General features: G+C 32.8%; 2 protein-coding genes across 2 annotated transcripts; one reads left to right on the forward strand and one right to left on the reverse strand.

The window, feature by feature from the left end:
• Positions 1 to 10,832: 10,832 nt before the first annotated feature.
• LOC108999599 (protein RALF-like 34) lies at positions 10,833 to 11,783 on the reverse strand. Its single transcript, XM_018976499.2, has one exon. It carries the CDS (start codon positions 11,534 to 11,536, stop codon positions 11,141 to 11,143), a length of 396 nt encoding a protein of 131 aa, XP_018832044.1. The 5' UTR covers positions 11,537 to 11,783; the 3' UTR covers positions 10,833 to 11,140.
• Positions 11,784 to 17,048: 5,265 nt separating this feature from the next.
• LOC109009077 (transcription factor HEC1-like) lies at positions 17,049 to 18,184 on the forward strand. The gene has a single exon (XM_018989421.2). It carries the CDS (start codon positions 17,260 to 17,262, stop codon positions 18,082 to 18,084), a length of 825 nt encoding a protein of 274 aa, XP_018844966.2. The 5' UTR covers positions 17,049 to 17,259; the 3' UTR covers positions 18,085 to 18,184.
• Positions 18,185 to 21,076: the final 2,892 nt, after the last annotated feature.

Genomic DNA, 21,076 nt, shown 5'->3' on the forward strand with positions numbered 1-21,076 from the left:
GGTCAGTATGACACTGATAACTGACCAGCCATCCCCCACAAAACACTCGCTTTTCGATTGGTAACTTTCAATATTGCTTAATTAGATTTTCCCAATTAGGTTTGGTCCGCATGCAATAGCTTTATTTTCCATCAAATTAATTAGTTTCTTCAAAAACAATAATGTTTAGCGTACTTGTAAAGGAAATTAAAACTATCATGTATATATACACACTACTTTTATTAGCATATGATCAATATATATATATATATATATATGAGTAATGTCAAATATATAATTTTAAAGTGTATTATAAGTCTCGTACATTCATTTTAAAAAATAGTAAAATTTATTATTAAAAAATTAATTTTTTAATATGAATGTTATATATTATCAACTTTTTTTAAAAATAAATACACAAGGCTCGCACATGATTATAGATATTATTTCTTACGCGCATATATATATATATATATTATATAATATATAATGGGTAATCAGATTTTTTGATTAGGTAGCCCGACATGAACAGAGCATCCGATCTTTATATCATTATATGTACTGCAAACATAAATAATAACCTATATATATATGTTCAAATATATAGAATGTGAGGTGGTTAGGAACTTAAGTCTCGTTTGTATTCATAATTCATCTCAATCAACCTTAATTTATCTTATCTCATTATTATAACTTTCTCAAATTATTATATAAAATATAATAAACAATTCAATTTTTTCAAATTTTAAAATAATTTTTTTAAATTTTCATACAAAATATAATAAATAATTAAACTTTTATTTTACTATTTACAAACTATCTCAATTCATCTTAAAATTTAAACCAAGTTATATAAATTATTTATATTTTACATGAGATATATCCAAACAAACAAAAGTAATTTCCCACGAGTTTCATAACCGACACTTTGTAAACGTGTGTGTGTAAAAACAAAAATATCAGTCCTCCTCTCTTTTTCAACACTCATTGTCAAAGAAGGTTGGTTGCTAGCTAGGGAGAGAGGGACTCGTACGTGGTTGTCTGTTACTTGAAGAAATAGAAACGAAATATAAAGTCTTGGATCGTCCATTATTTATATATATATATATAATTCTAATTAATTACCATGCATGCATAAAATAATCCTTTATTATTATATATAATATACAAGTACCTTACTTAATTCATGTGACCAGAAGGCGTGGTACTTATGTACAACGTGGTCACTGACTCACGGATCAATTCAAAAGGCGTGTATATAATCATGTATATCATTTGTATATCGATGGAAATGGATGCCTCGCAATTTTATAATATGTGATGAGTTGACTGAATATATAAAAGACTAATTAAAAGTAGAGAAAAGCTTGTATGCCGCTTATACTTGACCGTTATAGTGTATCGCTCTGACAATTTTTTTTATTATTTAATGATTAAAAAAATAATTTTAAGTGTATTGGTATATTTTTTTATTTTTTAAAAATATTAAAAAATATGAAAAAAACACACACAAAGTAATGAAAAAAAAAAAACAAAAAGTAATTAGCGGTATAAACGGGCGGCAGAATAACACCGCTTTAAAAAGTAATAAGCACAAGTCTCAAATAGACAAATCTCGTACAAGTTCTTAATAAAAAAGTGGCTCTCATTAATAAACAATAATTTTTTTGACACTTTTTAATATTTGATCCACTTTTTTATAAATACTTATATAAAATTTGTCCATTTAAAATTTTTACAAATTATTTCTCGAGACTAAAGATTAAAAGTATATACGGACGCTCTCTGCTAGTCACACATTAATTTCTTCAAATGGGTAAAAAAAAAAAATAAATGTTTTGAGTAGGTTCAGTGACCATATATTGGAGGATTATATTTTAGATAATTTTCTTGGTTTTTGTTAAAAAAAACTAATTAATGGTTTGTAGTGTGGGGCAGTGGTTATAATTCTTGTGTCAATATTCCAAGGGTTGTGGGGTTTGATTCAAAATAGGGGCGAGATCATGATCTTGTGGCCGCCGGGATCAGTAAGTGTTTTTCTATTGCATTTTTGCAATTCATTTTAAGAATCTCTACAAAAAAATATCTGATAATTAATCAGATTTACAATACTCATGGCACTGGAGTATATTTTGTTTGTTTTTTAAAATATTCTATTCAACAGTCCTTTACCACACACTTGAAAAGAAAAATTAAAAAAATAAAAGCAAGTATATGACGTAGAGCTACTGAATATAATTTTTCTATTTAAATTACTAGCTACATACAATTTGGATGAAATATATATGTTGAAAAATTTTGAATTTTCAAAAATTAAACAACTTTTTGAAATAAATATCATCATCTAATTAATCCAAACAAATTAAAGGAAATCAACACTGAAATTCTCCAAAGTAAAACGACTTAGGCTGCGTTTGGTTAGTAAACTCATCTCAACTCATCTCAACTCATCATTACAACTTTTTCAAATTCCAATACAAAATATAATAAACAATTCAATTTTTTCAAATCTCAAAATAATAATAATATTAAAAAATAATATTTTATCAATATTTTATCATCTCAACTCAACTCAACTCAACATCCAAACTCACCCTTAGTCCAACCCAAATCCTTCATCCATACACATGATTAGCGTCATGTGTTGATAATCATGGATTATTACTCATAGAGCTGTATATAACTTGTTCTATATTTTGAGAAATAAAAAAGTAAATCCTTTTTATTTGCTTGTGCTTGCAAGGGTTGAGGGAAACCCGGCCAGCCGGCCGGCCTGCCACGTTACAAAATGGATGCATGCACGATGTACTGTTGCATTACTTTCAAGTATAAGATTGATGATGCTCAGCTGACGAGGGCGAGAGATCAGAGAGAGAGAGAGTAAAAATTGAATTATGCACATTAGAATGCTATTATAGTAATAATTTGTCTGGCACATCGTCAGTACAAGAGATATATAATTTACCGTGAAAGAGACATATATGTAATTAATTTATAACCAATCAATATGATATTGCTACTTAATTAACTAAAAAAAATTATTTCTTATATGAGTTTGATATGTTATGTAACCACCCATTAAAGAAGTGTATAAATCTGTGATCAATATTAAAAAAATATTTTTAATAATAAACATTATATTTTTCTAAAAGAAATACTTGAGAATTGCACACTTAAGTATTGTATTTAGTAATACCCTTTAACTTTTAAAACAAATAATAATTTAATTTTATATTAAAGTTAAAAATTAAATAAAATATTTTTAGAATATTATTTTTTAATAATAATATTATTTTAAAATTTTAAAAAATTAAGTTATTTATTATATTTTATGAGAAAATTTAAAAAAGTTCTAATAAAATACTTTTTATATTCCAACCTATGGTTAATTTCTTGAAAAAAGCTATAGACAGTCGCTTGGTGCAAGCGCAGGGCAAACGTGTTTGACGTGAAAAAATAAAAACGCACCGTTTCATTACATTTCCCCAGATCTCTGACTCTTATTCCTTCCATTTTTCTCCATCTCTGTGTTTCTCTCCTTCGAAAACGAATTCCATTTCGTCGAGACTCTTTGTGTTTCTCTCCCTCGAAGACGAAGACCTCTATCCATTTTCCTGGATTTCTCCCTGGAGGATGGCTCTGTACATGGGCCCACTCCTACCTTCTGCGAGCTGGGACTCCTTGCCGAAGTGTGAAGTGGCGGCGATCAAATCCTTGAAGGTCAAATTCATCAATAGCTTATCGAACATCACCACTGGAGCCGAGGTTGGTTCTTTGATGTCTGCGACCCATGACGTGCCCAACTCCGTTTCGAACGAATATGGCCCCGAATTCTCGTACTTGAAGGGCAATTGGACCGGCTTGGAGATTGCCCATTTGTTATGTTTTGCAAGTCTATTCCTTCTGTACAACAAACCCATACAGATGGCCATGAAAACAAAGACTGACGCATATGCACATGATAGACCCATAACTAGAGCTTTGTTTTTTGATTTCGAGTTTTTAGTGCTAGAGTTTTTGTTCAAAGTTTTTTTTTTTTTTTTACGGGTCTATGACTGTGAGGTGGGGTTTTGGAATGAGGTTGGACATGATCAATGCTTGGCGTTTTCGAAGTATTTAGAATTGAGGTCCCAGACTGGATCGGATTTTCCATTCACGGAGCTGTTGGGCACGTCTAAATATTTTAATGCCCGAAGAACCGAAATGAGTTTTACATTGCCTGAAATTTTGCCGCATGAAATTTTGAGGTGCACTAGTTTGTTGAGGTTGGCGAACCCAGAAGGCAAAGCTCAGGAATTGTTGCATGAAATGTCAATAACTCTAAGATCCAAATAACCACTGAGCCGGACCAAATTGGTGAACCTGTTGGTTGAGAGATTGAGCATCTGAACCAACGAGAAGGAATCATTTCTTGTGGTGGGTTCAAATCCAATGCTCCCTCCAAACCGGTTCTTGGAAAAATTAACATATGCCAAGCTTGGAAGGGACGAAAAACAACCAAACACAGACCCTTGCAGAAAGTTCCCAGAGACAGAGATTTGAGGAAAAGATCTCTTAATGGCGGGCTTTACCTTCTAGTGTGAAATTGCAACGATGCTCAACTACTAGTGTGAAAGTAGTTTGTTTAGATTGCAATGGAAGTGTACTAGTGTGATGCTCTTAATGGTAAATCTCATTTGGGATATTATTCCCTTGCAACGATCCTCAACCTAGTGATAGTGATGAGCGGCTTCTTTTCCTCCTCCTTTTCTATCTTTTTTGTTTTGTTTTAAATATGTCGTGATGTAAACGATTGCATATCAATTGTATATAACTACGTATGTAAAAGAATTATAATTTCTTTACAGCACAAAGGTAGATTGATTTGCTCGAATTTCAAAAAAGAAAAGAGAGAAGATTGAGATAAATACGCAAACGCAAGGTGGAAAAGGAATATTAACGCACATTGGGAATCGCCAAACCGGGAGCTACCTGATCTCATCAATTTTGATTCATATAATAACTTCGAGTCTTCGATTGGATACAATGTTTGAGTAAAGCCATCCATCCCCCACCCGCCGTGAATTCTCGCTTTTTCGGGTCTGCATGCAAAAACTCTTCTTTAAGCATATCACGTCTTTCTGTTCCCCGTGTTTCCAGCCTTTCCTTCTTGGCCGACCCAACCGACCAACCGTCTTCCCACGTAAACATATGTTTTTTGAATTTAACTGATATAATTTTATCGTAAAATTATTTTTATTATAGGCAAATATAATATTTTTATCAAATTATATAAATTTATAAATTTACGTTTATAAGCTCTTTTGTACAATTTTCACTTTTTATATTATTTTATAAAATAATTTTCTAATGATAGATATGTTTAGATAAATATTTTAATTATAAAGAAATTTTATAAAAATAAACTCCCAAATTAACATGTAGTACGTTATAATTTTATTATAAAGTAAATATAATGTATTATATGAAGTCAAGTTAATTTATAATTTTTTTTTATATAATCTAGAAGAAAATGAGTTAATTTTAATAAAATTAAATCTATTTTTAATTGATTGAATTTATTTTTTTTAATTGTGTATGAAAGTTATATTATGAGATTTTTAATTTAGATTAAAATAATAAAAAGAAAAAAAAATAATAAAGTAGCTGAGAAAGTCAGGAAGCAGAATGGCAGGTGCCAGCAGCCGTTTTCAGTTAAAAAGTGGGAGTACCAAAGCCTGCCTCACGTGCTCCGTATTTAAAAATAAATATTTAGTTGAAACGCCGCCCGCCCACTTGGGACCTGCAAATCTGCGGTCTTTAATTAGTATCACTTCAAAAAAAGACAACCTCGATGTGGGGGCCAAGCACAGCCCTTTGATTAATGTCTTATTTTCAAGCCACGCAAAACAACCTCACACTACTCAAATACAAATACGAAACAGAGAAGCTTACGTGAAATGTCGTGATGAGGACGGCATAATTTTTACTACTCATCTCTTCAATTTGCATATTGCCCATCCAAATAATTTTCGAGCAATACTGTGTATAGTTATAGAATGATTTATTTAAAATAAAATAAAATTTATTATTAAATAATTAATTTTTTTATATAAATATCATATTTATTTATTTTTTTTAAAACGATTACATATTACTTATACACTCACAATTATAAATAAAAAGGCTGTAATGCTTTAAAATAGTTTTCTTTTTTATGTTCACATGGAAATATTTTAGAATTTTAAAACTTGTAATTTCTATGCATTTATTTTAAAAAATAGTGTTATGTCACAAATAAATCTCATCAAAATAAAATTAATATATAGATTTATATTATAAGTTAAACCTAATTCACAATTAAAATAATTTTATAATTTAACGTATCACGTTAAATTATCTCATTATAAATTTATTTTTATAAAAGTTTTTTGTTGTTAAAATATTTCTCTTTTGAACAAAATTAACAAATTTAATACATGTATAAAAATGAGTGCATGAAATCTATACATCTTAAAATTTTGAATTATATTTAACATTACCGTTTACACTAAATATTACTTTTATCTCACCCTACCATATCTCAAAAAAATAAAAAATGAAATAATAAATATGAACAACGTGTCACACTCTGAGACTTCGCTTGTTTTCATAATTATTATTATCTCATTTTATTTTATAATTATAATTTTTTTAAATTTTTATACAAAATAAAATAAATAATTTAGTTTTTTTAATTTTTAAAAAAATTATATTAAAAAATATTATTTAATTTTAAATTTTTATCTCAATTCATCTCATCTAACTTTTATCTGTCAAATCAAAAGAGGCGTAAATGATACTTTTCATATCTTCGTCCATGCATGTACGAGTTTCGTGTGTCATTAACCTAAATCGTTAACGTGGAGATATGTTTCTCTCTTAACGGTCACTTCTTACCAACCAAGATCGATAATGACGAGTTGTGATATGTACCTTAATTCCTACCACTCTTGCTTTATTCTTAAACACGATTACCTTCATGAACCGTTACTGATGTTCCAAACTTGACAAAAATTCCTTGTTTCGACGTCAAATGAAAAGGATATCTTGGTCTACTTTTCACAATTACTTGTCTTGTCTCTCCAACGTACGATATGAATTGAATCACATTGTTAAATTATCATTTGGAGAAAGCATGAATTCGCGATTTGAATCTAGAACTTTTACTTTCACTTCACGCCAAATTTTTATATTTCCAAAAAACTGAAGAAAAAAAATTTATTCTGGTAATATATATATATATTATTATCTTAATTAATTTCATAAGATAGTATTAATCATAGAAGAAAATGATACAAACATACACAAATCTTTGAATAAATATATATTGTTCTTTAACTCAAATCCAACAAATTCAAACAAAATCCAAAAGATTAAAAAAATATTTGATTAGATAGTTATATATATTACAAGTTTAAATTAAAAAAAAATTATGCATGACATATATCATATATGTACCACTTCGGCATTTTTCATTACTAGATTAATGAAATTTGGGCAGAAATATCTTTTTAAAACAAACAAATAACTCAAGAATTAATTTTAAAAAAATTATTTAAATTACACGTAGCATTTAAAAAAAAAATAAATCCAAGCCTCCGTTTTTTTATTCTTACAAGTTGAACCCCAGAAAATGGGGCTGGCGTCAATTTTGCTTGGGGACTGACTACATGAGAGTTATATTATATGGTGAGATTTTGTGGGTCGTGGTCGAAGTGCGCGCAGACAACGGTGGCGGTCCAAATTAACTATCGAAACACATGCATGAACCTACGCTTCGCAACAAAGAAAACGAGCCGCTTTTGGGGTTCCACCTACAGCGCGAGGGTCTATGACTCTATGTTGAGTATGTACAATGTGGGCGGGTCCCAGTCCTCAGGCTCAGGCTCAGGCTCATGTGGGCGGGCTTCAAAGATCTGAGTGGTGGCCCACTTTGCAGCCCTTTTTGATTTCGGACCCCCACCCCCCACGATTTCAATTCTTATTTGCTTTCGGCTATAATCTGAGCAAAATGCTAAGCTGCATGGACCGGTGGGACCTACAGTCAAGTTGATTTCCTTTACTTTTGGTTGATGAATATAAATTCTCATTGATGAATAAATAAATAAAAAAAGAAAGCAAAATGTGTTGAAATTGATGCAGCCGTCTGTTAGATTAGGTCTTTGATGGCTGATGACATGAAGAAATTGGTCCAGGTTAACTTTATAGCCAATATCTGGAAACTGTTCAAATGAGTCCAAATTCATTGCCCAGATTTTGCAGGAAGCTGAAGGAAGCATCTTTAGGAGAGAACCATATAATATTCCTCTCTCTTCTGTACATCACGTGTGTCTGTGTGTGTAGCCAAGGAGATCACCGTAAAAGATCGAATTGAAACTAAATAGGGGATGTGATTAATAAAACTAAATAGAATAATACTATATAATTCGTGAAGTGTGTAAATATCGTATAGTTATTTTGAATTGAAAAAGATTAAATCTATTATTAAAAAATTAATTTTTATTTTTCATGTAAATTCTGTATATATTTATTTTTTTCAAAATAATTATACAATACTTACACGTTCACGACTATAATTATCATTTTTTTTAGGTATCAACTAATTTGTTAACCAATCTCAACTTCCTTTTTTTTAAAAAAAAAAAAGAAAAAAAAATACCCCTTTTATTTGTCTATTGGGAGTTGGGACCGTATAAAATTCACGATTTAATTTTGTTTTTTTATAAAATATGTATATCCGATCGTGGAAACAATAATGAGATTTTAATAACAAAATAGGCCAACACATATAAAGGTATTAATTTCTTTAGAAAAAGTTAAGAAGTTTGGAGATAATAATAATATAATATCAAATCAAGAATTTGATTTAATTATTATTCTAATATAACTTTCATAATTATCAAGTGATTCGACTTGAATAATAACCTCAAAGTTTTTTTTCCTTCTTCATGTTCTTTTTTATTATATTATATTATATTTTCTATCAAAATCGACCATTCATTCATTTGGGCCAAAGATTTTAGCCGTTCTCTCGCCAGAAGAAAGCTGAAGAAAGGATCCGAACTTTTGACTCTTTGATTTCATATAAGATGTTTTATTAAAAGTTAAATAAAATATTATTATAATATAATTTTTATTTTAAAATTAAAAAAAATTAAATATAAGATGAGATAGTTTAATTTTTTATAACCAAACCAGCCCTAAAAGCTGCATGCATTAGAATATCTACTAAGATGATTGATTATCCACTCACCAATAGATGATTGATAAGAATGGGGCTTCAATTATGCTTTGGATGATTGTTCATAACAAAATGATAAAGCTATCAGAACGGCAAGCAAATTTATAATAGTGACTATTGGTGAAGTTTGCAGCACCTCAATCTGGAGCAGAAACAAAGAGCCTATTTACTAAGATCAGCATATGAACAAAATGGTGAATCAAGCTTCAAGGTACACAGGAAAAGACCATGAATAACTTCTGCAAGGCTCTTGCTTGCATGCCACTGCCTATTTATTAATATCTGCACGAATTATTAATGTGCGCATTGTATTCTATTGTTGCTCAAATATTTGACACTGGCACACCCCATAGCATTTAGGAAAATACCATTCATTGTAATTTTAATCATCATCTCTTGATGTGCATCAAATGCTCAGAGACAAGTAAAAGATAAAAATTCTGGTTTTTCAATTATTTACCAAGAAAGAGATAATGAAATGATGATGGTTCAAAAGATATGTATAACACTTCTTTAGCAATTGCTGTTTAAATAATGGATTTTTCAAACGATATTAAATGCTCAATAAATGTTGTGAGATCTACATTATATGTCTATCCCTCTCTCACTTTAAGCTCTAGAGGCCAAGGATTCAAAAGAGAAAAGAACAACTTAAAAGCTAATGGACCCCCTTCCTCACTTCAACATAGCTCATGGGTTGTTCCTAAAATAATTAGGAAGGTAGGCCAAAATATGGGAGTTGGACCAAAGAATCCTAAATAAAATTCAAAAACACCACCTAGATAACAAAATAAAAACTGTTGACTTCCAATGAATAGGGACATATTTTCCGGCCAAGCCCATCACAGCTTTCACTCTCGAAGCCCTTGTAGAGATTCAGGACTCAGTGCTAAACCTTTATTTTTATAACTAAAGCATTAGAGTAACAAAATGTTTCAGAACAAAAAGAACTTGAACTATTATGCAATTGAGTAACTCAATCCAGAAAAAGCTCTAAGTTTTCAGCAATCAACTACGTTAAGAAGAGATATCTTGGGGCTAGCAGGTGCACCATGTAAACCTGAGGGGGTAGCTCAGCTGGTCTGGCCTTGGGTTTGCTCCCCAATGGTCACCAGTTTGAGTCCCCTTAGGGCCATTGGAGGTTTACCTGATCCTTAACTTCGGGCCCTATGAGATTAGTCGAGGTGCCCGCAAGCTTGGCCGGTTATCAAAAAAACAAAAAACATACTACTCTAAAAAAAATAGAAATTTAGGATTACTCTCCAGCCAGTAAAGTCTTCATGAATGAAGGTAGGTGACAGTCCTAGTAAGTTGTTGGAGAGTAGTTGGGATAGTTGAAGCCATCTGAAATTATACCTTTACTATTAATCGTATTTATCTGCCCAGGGACTATGTTAACATACAATAAAAATGCATAAAAACAAACATAATTACAATAAAAAGACTCTTGGCCAACAAAATACCTCAATGAACCAAGCAATTATGTGCACCGGCCACGTCTAGAAGTCAACACAACAGAGATATCATATGCTTCTTAACCACTCAGTTACAAAAATTATACATATAATTCCCAATTATTAGCACAGATCGATGAAACGAAAATGCCTCAATTTATAAGCAATAACCAGGTTTAATTTCCATACACATTCAAGCGTCTAAGCACATATAAGACTTACACACTTAGGAGAATAATACAAATGCATATATATATGGTCCCGAAGCATCGAACCCATGCCATCCACTAACTCACCTAGTAAATACCCAAAGTTCACACTACTCAAGCTGCTAAATCAACATTGCAGCCCAACCCCAGAAACAAAAACTCACATAACCATGAACATAAATAGAATCCATAATTAATTAAGCATTTTAGCACCCCAAATATACCTCATCGATCACTCATCTCCTGCAGCGGGTAATTCTAGAGCAGCTTCGGGTGTAAGGGTGAACAGGGCCCCTGGCCTTGAAGCAGTTGTTGGTGTAGTAGGATCTCCCAGAGCGGGGTGGGCATGGGATTCTGTTGGCGGAGAGCGCGCCGTACGAAATGTAGTACTTCATAACTCTCCGCCAGAACAGAGACCTACGGCCAGACGACCCACTGTCCATGCCGTCCTCATCATCTCCCTCGTCTTCGAACTCGTCGTAGAGTGATGGCATTGTCGTCGGCCACTCAAACGCGTCCGTCATCAGCTTCAAGCTCGTCTCCTCGAGCTGAGCCCGAGCAGAGGGACCCAAATTGACCAGAACAAAGAGTAAGAAGAGAATGAGTAGTTTGGGAAGAGTTGGGGACGCCATGGATATCCACAGAGTAAGAGGAAGAGGCGGGTGAGAGAGAGAGTGGATGGAGAAGCATGCGTCGGTAGAAGGAGATCAGAGAGATTGGAGGAGGGGGGACAAACGGATCAGTCACATGCAGCTGTGAGGGAAAGGTGAGAGAAATTGATTAGGCTACAGCTGTGCGTCATCAATGCTGCGGATACGGCGCGTTGTTTACCTCGTTCACCGTGAAACCTTTGTTTCTCTCCTCGTAACACGTCCGATCCGATTATGGAATGTCCCACTCCATTTACCTTTAGGATTAGTGATTTGCTAGGTGAAGTGGTTTCACTTTGGCCTACGTATTGATCTTGATATGATTTTTTTTTATTAAAAAAGAAAATAAAAAGAAAAATATTTTTAAGGAAAAAAGATTTTATTTTTTTTTTCTGACAAAAATTATTTCCATATCAATCCATTTCATTAAATAAATATTTTAAATGTGAGTATCGATATGTGATTTAATGCATAAATTTGTTTATAAAAAGACTTTTCCTTACTACTATTATAATAACATATAACCGTCCCTCTAAGGTTGATTGTTAAAAATTAAATTTTGTTTTTAGTAATGAATCTCAAATATTTTTTTAAAAAAATTGTGTGATGCTTATTTATTTTATGATTGTAAATATTATTTTTTAATAATAAATTTGATGCTCATGTCTTGTGGTCCTGATAATGAATTGCATAAATCATGGCTGGGAAATAGGGATATTCTCAGTCATAAGTCTTTGTTTGTTCTTTGTCTAATGCTACATATAGTGTGCAATTTTTGCATACTCATTTAAAAAAATAGAAGTAGAATCTACTATTTAAAAAATAAATTTTTTTATGTGAATTTAAAATTTATTTATTTTTTTCAAAGAGAATGTTCGGAATTTTCATACCTTAAGATTACAAATATGATTTGTCTTAATTAATATATGACACCCTTTAACAAGCATCTTTGCATTGCATTCCACTAATTCCATAGCTCTTTTTGCAACCGGGCTGATTGGAGTTTGGACCCTTCGGTTCAGGAACTTGGGCAATCTGTACACATATTCGAGATGGGTTTCTGTACTTGGTTTTGAGCTTTGGGCAAGTCTCATCTCAGCCCAAAATGCTTAATTCTTAAAGGGCTCCTTAGGTTGGGCTGAAGTGTTGGGCACAATATACTTCTTACATAGGGAAGAGAGATTTGACTTCACATAGTTTTGTGTTTACTGTTCACTTTTATCAGTGAACTGCACATTTCAAGAATATACTTTTACAAGGAACCTTGCAACTGAGAGGACATAGCCCACACAGGTCTGTTCTTTAATTTATCTTTGTAGGCGCCAAGAGAAAACAATGTAAGACACTTTTCGTTGTGAAAACAAAAGTAAAAGTAAACAAATAAAATAATTGCACGATACAAAAATTTATATAGTTCGACATCGTGTTTATGACCATGAAATTGAAGATGATTTTATTATCTTGAAGAATGACAAAATACACTTTAAAGGCGAAAACATACTGTTCCAGACAGTCATACTATTCATTAAGTAAATATTTATACGTTTGTACTAAGGAAATCCTAATTTCACAGTTTTAGGATTATTTACTCGCGCGAACTCCTTATCTGAAGTTTGCTAGAGTGACCTATCGTACAAATTCTCTACCTGAGTTTTGGTGGAGTGACCTGTTGCGCATGCGATCATCGAGCGAACTCTCTTCCTGGCAATTCTCTAGTCACAAATAGGATAAAAAAGTTTTCGGCCCAAGCCCCATTGAAAATGTGCAAAAAAACGATAACGCATTCTTGTCGAGCCAAGTCATCAAATTGAGCTACCATAAGAATAGACCGAGATCCACAAATACAACACTTCGATTAAAAATCTAACAAAGTTCAATTCCCCGAGGCTTAGATATATATTTAACTTGCGAAGCATAAAAGGTGAAGAGTTCAAGACATGGCAAAGAAAGGGAGCTGGCATGCATTCGACGGCCTTATTATAGAGAAAAGTCTTATTGCAAGCGAGTTCGCGCACCAAATCACACACTGATGTTAACATGTAAGGCATTCGTTTAATGAAACGGTACGAATCGAAAACGAAAATGATTTTCATGAGACATGATTTTTTTTTCTCTCAAAATTTTTCTTCTTTAAAAAGCCTGACGGGTGTGACTTGATCATGAGTTTATATATATATATATATATATATATATATATATGTGGTTCAAAGTTAAAGGTTTCTCTGAGAAAATAAGGCATTTGGAGTCCTCAATTAGTTTTCCTTCCCCTCGGATTCTCTAACGAAATTTGGACAACGTCTATGTCATATGTGTCATGTAGTAATGCGTTTTCGTGCCTATCAGTGCCAATATCGCTTTGATTAAAAGATAATGACAACTAGTACTGTCATATATAGATCGAGGCATGCAATGCAATATAGATCATGTATAGACCCCAATCATCATGGCTCCAGATTAGCACAACTTCAAGCTGTTGTGGTCCAGTTTTTGGTTGTTCTTATTTGTCTCGGATTCCCAAGTACCTATGCATTGTATGGGGTTCATGGCACAAAGTCATAAAGGTTTTGGCCCTGCAGGCTATATTATTAGTGCAATCTCTACAACAAGAAGCCAACCGGATCTAAATTAACTTTATTCTAGCCATTAGACTTGATAAAAGAAATTGAGAATTAAAGATATAAGTGTTAAAGTTTACAAAGATGATTATAAAAGAAAGACTTACATCCTAACCTAACAGGCTTTGCATACCTTATAAATCAGTACTGCTATACAAAAATTATTTATTTATTGTCAATTATTTTATACAAAAATGATTATTTTTTGTTAAAATGAATCTATTCACGTTACAAATCGTCATTTTCATCACAAATAATTTTTTATAAATATTTAAATTTTCTTGTAGTGAATAAAAATAGTTTTATAATTTAATATAAGAGAAAATTAAACCATGCATGACGTCATGAATTTCTATAATAAATCTTTAATTGTAGTTCTATTTAATAGCAGCAGCACTAACAATACATCTCCCAGCTCAGCAGCTCATTGCCGTGGCACTCAAACCAGTCAACCTCCATTACAGAATATTTCCAGCTCAGCAGATAGTAAACAAACCCGAGAATCTTGAGTATAGTTATGTCCTCTTATGTAAATACACATTGTGATTTGTTTGTAGTGAGGATTCTTGTTGTAACTGCCTCTGACGTAGACTAGCATGAGTGTGCATCATGCACAGCACGTATTTGATAATTTGCCCGAATGTTCTGGGCTCTTCTCATTGTCTATATAAACAACACTATATTGCTTCAATTCAATCAATGAAATATTATTCTTGAGCCTGTTGTCTAGCACTGTTCGTGAACCAAACATTAATTCGATTTTGTTGTGGTCAAATATTTCTCGTGTTCCTCTTTTAGCCAAACAGGATTAAAAGAGGGAAAATGGGAGCATGAACATGTAACAATTTTGGCTATCTATCGATCGACCGACGCTAGCTAGCTAGCTGCGACGATAATTATTAATTTCTTGAGCTATATATATATATATATAGTTTAGTTTTAATTGGTGAAAGATCACTGACTGCACCACCAACCATTAAATTTGCAGAGTTGACTCTGCGCATTCGTTGAAATTAAGGGCTAGCTAGCATTGATCAATAGTTATGATCTTTCATTTTAGTGCTTCCTAGAGTTAAATTTTACAGACTACGTATGCGTACATAAAAATAAAATAACTGCATGTTATATAGAATTTTTCATAATATCTTTCTTTATATTTGCATGATAACGTAAAAGTTGCTTTAGCTCTGATCGATAATATATATATATATATATATATTATATGCAGACAATCTGAAGATTGGAATCATTGGATTCTCTTTTTGCTGTTGGTTTGTGCAACTAGCAGTAGTAGATCAGAGGTAAATTAAAGAAAAGAAAAACCAACCAATTGGAATAATTGAAGATTGAAGAATATGAGATAACTGGGACCACCCTCTGAGCTTGCAGCTTTGCATTTATCTCTTTGCTTGCGCTTCCCGATCATTATTCATTATAGGATTCTATAAAATTTTAAAGCTTTTCTTTCGTTTTCATACGGGGGCCGGGCAGGGAGGGGGTCCCTGAGCAGATCAAGGCTGAAAATTATCTTGGTCATCTTCTGTGCTGATCAGTCCTCCATGTGCGCTTCAAATCATCTACTTTGTCGAGCTTGGCTATTATATATGCCATTGATTAATTATTAATTAATATAATATTAATATATTATCACTATATTATTATATATTATAATATATATACTATATTATACAGTAAAAATCAGACCAAAATCGACAAAATTAAAAGTACTGATTTAAAGATACAATCGCTGTGACCTCAATTTTTTAAAGTTGTGTTTGGATGTTGAAGTGAGTTGAATTGAGTTGAGTTGAGATGATAAAATATTGTTAGAATATTAGTTTTTAATATTATTATTATTTTAAAAATTAAAAAAATTAAATTATTTATTATATTTTATATTAAAATTTAAAAAAATTATAATAATAAATTGAGATGAGTGGACTCGCTCTAAATCTCAAAATTAATATTATTACGTTCTAAAATTATATCCAAAACCGAATCAGACCGATTCCATCCGGTCAAAACTGATCAAAAGACATTTTGTAGAGGCTAGGGGGCCGGTCAGCATCACCGCCAGCTCCTAATCCACATCGAGAAACGTGCCAATGGAGCAATGAGATAATCAAACGTGATAGTGATAGTGACTAGTGAGTTCATCATTGGGATCTAACCAAAGCTGGAATAATATTTGATGTATGTTCGATCCCCAACCTCCACTACTTCACTATATATATCCCATAAAGCCACCGGAATATCTCACCGCCGGCAGCAACTGCTTTGGTGGAGGTGGTTCTGACAAATGTCATGTGATTGTGGGGTTGCATGCATGTTCTTTTTATGATCAGAAAGTAAAATTTCAAGGCAAAATCAAATATAAAGTTTCGGTCAAAAGAATCATACCGCGTAGCTTTGATGACAAGTGGTTCATGCACCTATTCGTTCATCTACTCCCTCAGGGATCTGAATATCTAATTTGTTATTTTCACCTACTTAAATTTTAGAATAAATAGTAATTTCACATTATATTGGAACTATATATAAATATAAGAGAGAGTTATTAAGTTTAAATTTTGACTCTAAAATACTCTATTCAATTTAATTAAATATTTAATATGTTGAAACTACTCATTAAAAAAAATCTAGACCAGACTTAAAATTTTAAAATAAATAATAATTTCACAGCATGATATCCAATATGAACATTTAGAATTGAGATATAGTGATTAGAGGCAGCCCCACTACGATGGGCGGTCCTTATCAGAGATAATAAATACATTCTTAAATGAATTCGAGACTTTTCCATGTTTCCATTAGTAAAATACTGGTCACAACTTGCTATATAAAGCCCTTCCACTTACAGCGAGCGGCCTCCTAGATTGGTGGTCGGTTCCGGATCGAGATAATCCCACATGACTTTCTATATATTACTATTTTATTCGTTCCTGCTCCTTATCTCTGTATATAACAGATAAAACCCTAACTCTCTTGCAGTTCATTCTACTAGTGCTCCCCCATACCTCTGTAGCTCTCTCTCTCTCTCTCTATCCCTCTCTGTGTTCGGTGCACAAAAGGGCGTGTGAGAAATTAACCATGGATGTTGACATGCTAAGATCATCGGCAGGGGATCACATGGACATGATGACAATGATGATGCAAATGGAAAAGCTTCCCGAGTTCTGCGACGCTTTCCATGACACTCCCACATACCCCGCTGAAATCGAATTCTCCGATGGAAGCACCAGCAGCGTTGCCACCACGCCACCCATTTTTCACAGCTCCCCAAATAAAATGGCTCCACCCACATTGGAAAACCCACCTGCATCCCTACCATTCATGGGAAGCACTCCAACCATCCACGAGCCCCTGAGTCTGAGACCACCCGATCAGAGATTCAGGAACAATATTGCTTCTTCCGGTACTGCATTATCGCTTCCGAATAATTCATATCATGATCAGAAGAACTCGTCAATGGTAGAAATGAGAGAGATGATTTTCCGGATAGCAGCGATGCAACCTATTCTTATAGACCCAGAATCTATAAAGCCGCCCAAGCGCAGGAACGTGAAGATCTCTAAGGATCCACAGAGCGTGGCAGCGAGGCACAGAAGGGAAAGGATAAGCGAGAGGATAAGGATTCTGCAAAGACTGGTTCCTGGAGGAACAAAGATGGATACGGCTTCGATGTTGGATGAAGCCATACATTACGTGAAGTTCTTGAAGAAACAAGTGCAAACGTTGGAACAAGCCGGGACAAAAAGGACAGTTCTGGGCGTTGGTTTTCCAGTTGGAATGAAGAATGCCAATGTTGTGAGTTACTCTAGTTTGGCAAAAGCAGCCTGCTCAAATGGTGCTGGGGTACTCTATCCAAATGCCCAGCAGCTCGGTCATGAGAGGGACTTGGTGGGATTCATGTAAAAAAAATACTGTTGGTTTCTTCCTAAATGGATTCTTACTTATTACTGTATGAAAGAACATTAATATAATATTCTCTAATTAATGCATGGTTGTTGATCATCGTTAATTAATCTCAGCTTTAAATTCTTGATGAGGCGTAGTACTACGTGATCAGTTAAATTATCATCCTCACATGCATGGCGCATGGAAATTAACATGCTGATCAGATTAAGAGATTCATAGAACTATGAAAAATGATAGTTACAGTTTTAAAGTGTTTAAATATTTTTGTGGACTTATTTTGAAAAAAATTGGATAAATTTGATACTCACATGAAAAATCATTTTTTAAATAATAGATTTCAATTTTTTTCAAAGGGAATACGCGAGACTTGCAAACCTTACCATAACTATATCTAGGATTACTTCAATAATTATAGAAGCTAAAAAGGATCATTAACGGGAACTTTGCATTAGGAAACAAAAAAACCTAACAACAACCATGCATTCACTTATTTTTCAGTTTTATTCCTATATTTATATATATATATATATATATATATATATATAATGATATACACCACACTAACTACTATCTCATTTTCATTTTACTATATAAGATGTGATATATTTATCACCATTAGATAATAAAAAATGTGATAAATATGTCACATCTTATATAGTGGAATGAAAATATGATAGTAGTGTTAAATAGAATTTTCCTATATATATATATTTTGTAATCTAGCTTTTTCTTTAGTACTTTTCGATTGCTTAATTATTTATTTTTTCCATCTCATTTTGATACTGGGGCTGGGAGAGGTAGGTTGGCTCCTGAGGCAGGGTCGGATAACACAAGTGTTCATATTAGGCCTGTGCAAAAAACCGTTTGACCCGATCCGTCCGCTTGACCCGACCCGACCCGCATAGAAAAATTGGTTTTAACTGCATCTCAGGTTCAACCCTTACAACCCGCCTCTTAAAACATGAAATCCTAGCCAGTCACCTCCCACTTCTCTTTGCATCGCCTCCATTTCCCCCATCCCCACTTCTCTTCATTGCATACTAGTAGAACTCATTATTGCACTGAGAGTCATAGAGCATGGGGAAAGTGAGGAGGCCGATGCTTCAATCAACGAGAGCATCGCATTCCATCTCAAAACTCAATCCAGGTAACCATTGATTCAGCTTTTTCGACAATAAAACCAAATGCTTCGTTTAATTTCCGTTAAGCTACCCCAACAATTAAGTTGCAGAGCTTCACCAATCTGCCATGGCCACTAGTACTCAACTCCTCTCTCAAGCCCATCTCAGACCCCCCTAATTCCATGGACCCAAAATCTCTTACAGTTTCCTTCCTCCAAAACTCGTGTGGGTTGTCCTTAGATTTGGTCACTTCAACTTCCGAGAAGCTCAACATTGAGAACGTAGAGAATCCCAACTCCGTTCTTAACCTGTTGAGGACTCACGGTTTGACGCAAAGAGTATAAGCTTTTCTGAGTATAAGCATTTCTTCGACATTAGTGGAAAGTAAATATATTTGTTTGTTTGACTCGGAGATGTCGATACTTATGGAGTCAGGACACACCCAAAGTTCAAACCAATTGCCAAGTTAAGAGAAGAAAATTACAGGTTGAACCCGACTAAAAATCGTCAATATGCGGGTCAAGTCGGATTGGTCCAAAAACATGGACGGGTTACAGGCCTAGTTCATATGTCTCAAGGGATCATGCATGCCTAGCTGATCATTAATTACCAATTACAGCTAGCCACTTTTCTTAATTATCCTCCAAAACAATCAAAACATAAGAAGAATAAAATATAAAATTAATTTATGGTCAAACCGCATCTAGCACAAATAAAAGACTATTATATCATGACATACATATCTCACTTCTTAGTCTCAAGTACGTACATATACGTACCCAAAGATCGAAGCTTTGATTATAATTAGGTGCTAGACCTCCTCTCCTGTATATTCACATGAGCAACGCTAATACTCTTACTCTTATCCTAATCTTATCTTATTATATGATGATCATAAGACATTATTTACCAAATATTAAATTTTATATCAATTTAAAAATTAGGAGTTGATCTAATCGTTGGTGAATATTATTGTCGATCACATAAACAATATTTGGTGGGATGAAAATAGAAGAGTTTTGCTAACTATTCATTATCCTCACATTCACGTACCACACTTTTTTTTATTTCTTTTTATGTTCTTAAACTAATTGATTTATTCTACTTTTCTTTCATACACTATACATTTGACAAGAAAAAAAATATAAAAATATAAAATTAATTATGCATGTATGGTGTGTGGTGTGAGGAATCAGGATGATGAATATAAATTGTTTCAAAATATAATCATCATGAGGATGTAGTACACGGCCTACATAATATAACATTTTCATGAATCTTTATATATATATATTTTCTTATTGTTGCTAGGTTCATAATAAATCTCTATATATATACTAAGACACGCATGCAGTTGCCTATTATATATTTTGGTCTCTCAAGTCGGCAAGTTCATTCATTATCTACTTCTTATTTACTGACACCTATCCGCATGGACCGCATCTATTCCTCTTCTTTTATGACTGCTTGGATAAAATAATACTCAATTGATCCCTTTGTGAATAATTAAAAAGGATTTATTTTCACATCGCGATTGTTGAGTGCGACTTATAACTTGGTCCCGTTTGGTTGTTAAATTTATTTGAGTTTAATTTAGTTTAATTTAATTTTAAGTTAAGTCTAATATTTAAACATTCAACTATTAAATTATTAAATTCATCTCAACTCAAAACATATTTATCGTGAGACTCATAATCTTTTTTAATTCAACACTTCTTTACACTTGAGACACATAACCTTTTTCAACTTCAAATAAATACCTCTAAACTCATCTTAACATCCAAACACATTTAAATTCATCTTAGATAGACCCCATAAAACTTATTTTACTATCTTAACTCATTATTATTCCTAAAGAATTCAACTTA

Source organism: Juglans regia, chromosome 7, assembly GCF_001411555.2.
Source record: "Juglans regia cultivar Chandler chromosome 7, Walnut 2.0, whole genome shotgun sequence".
Lineage (NCBI taxonomy): Eukaryota > Viridiplantae > Streptophyta > Magnoliopsida > Fagales > Juglandaceae > Juglans > Juglans regia.

What these genes read in the sequence shown, in the direction of transcription:
- LOC108999599 (XM_018976499.2), bottom strand. Translation starts at nt 11,536, where the DNA reads ATGGCGTCCCCAACTCTTCCCAAACTACTCATTCTCTTCTTACTCTTT.
- LOC109009077 (XM_018989421.2), top strand. Translation starts at nt 17,260, where the DNA reads ATGGATGTTGACATGCTAAGATCATCGGCAGGGGATCACATGGACATG.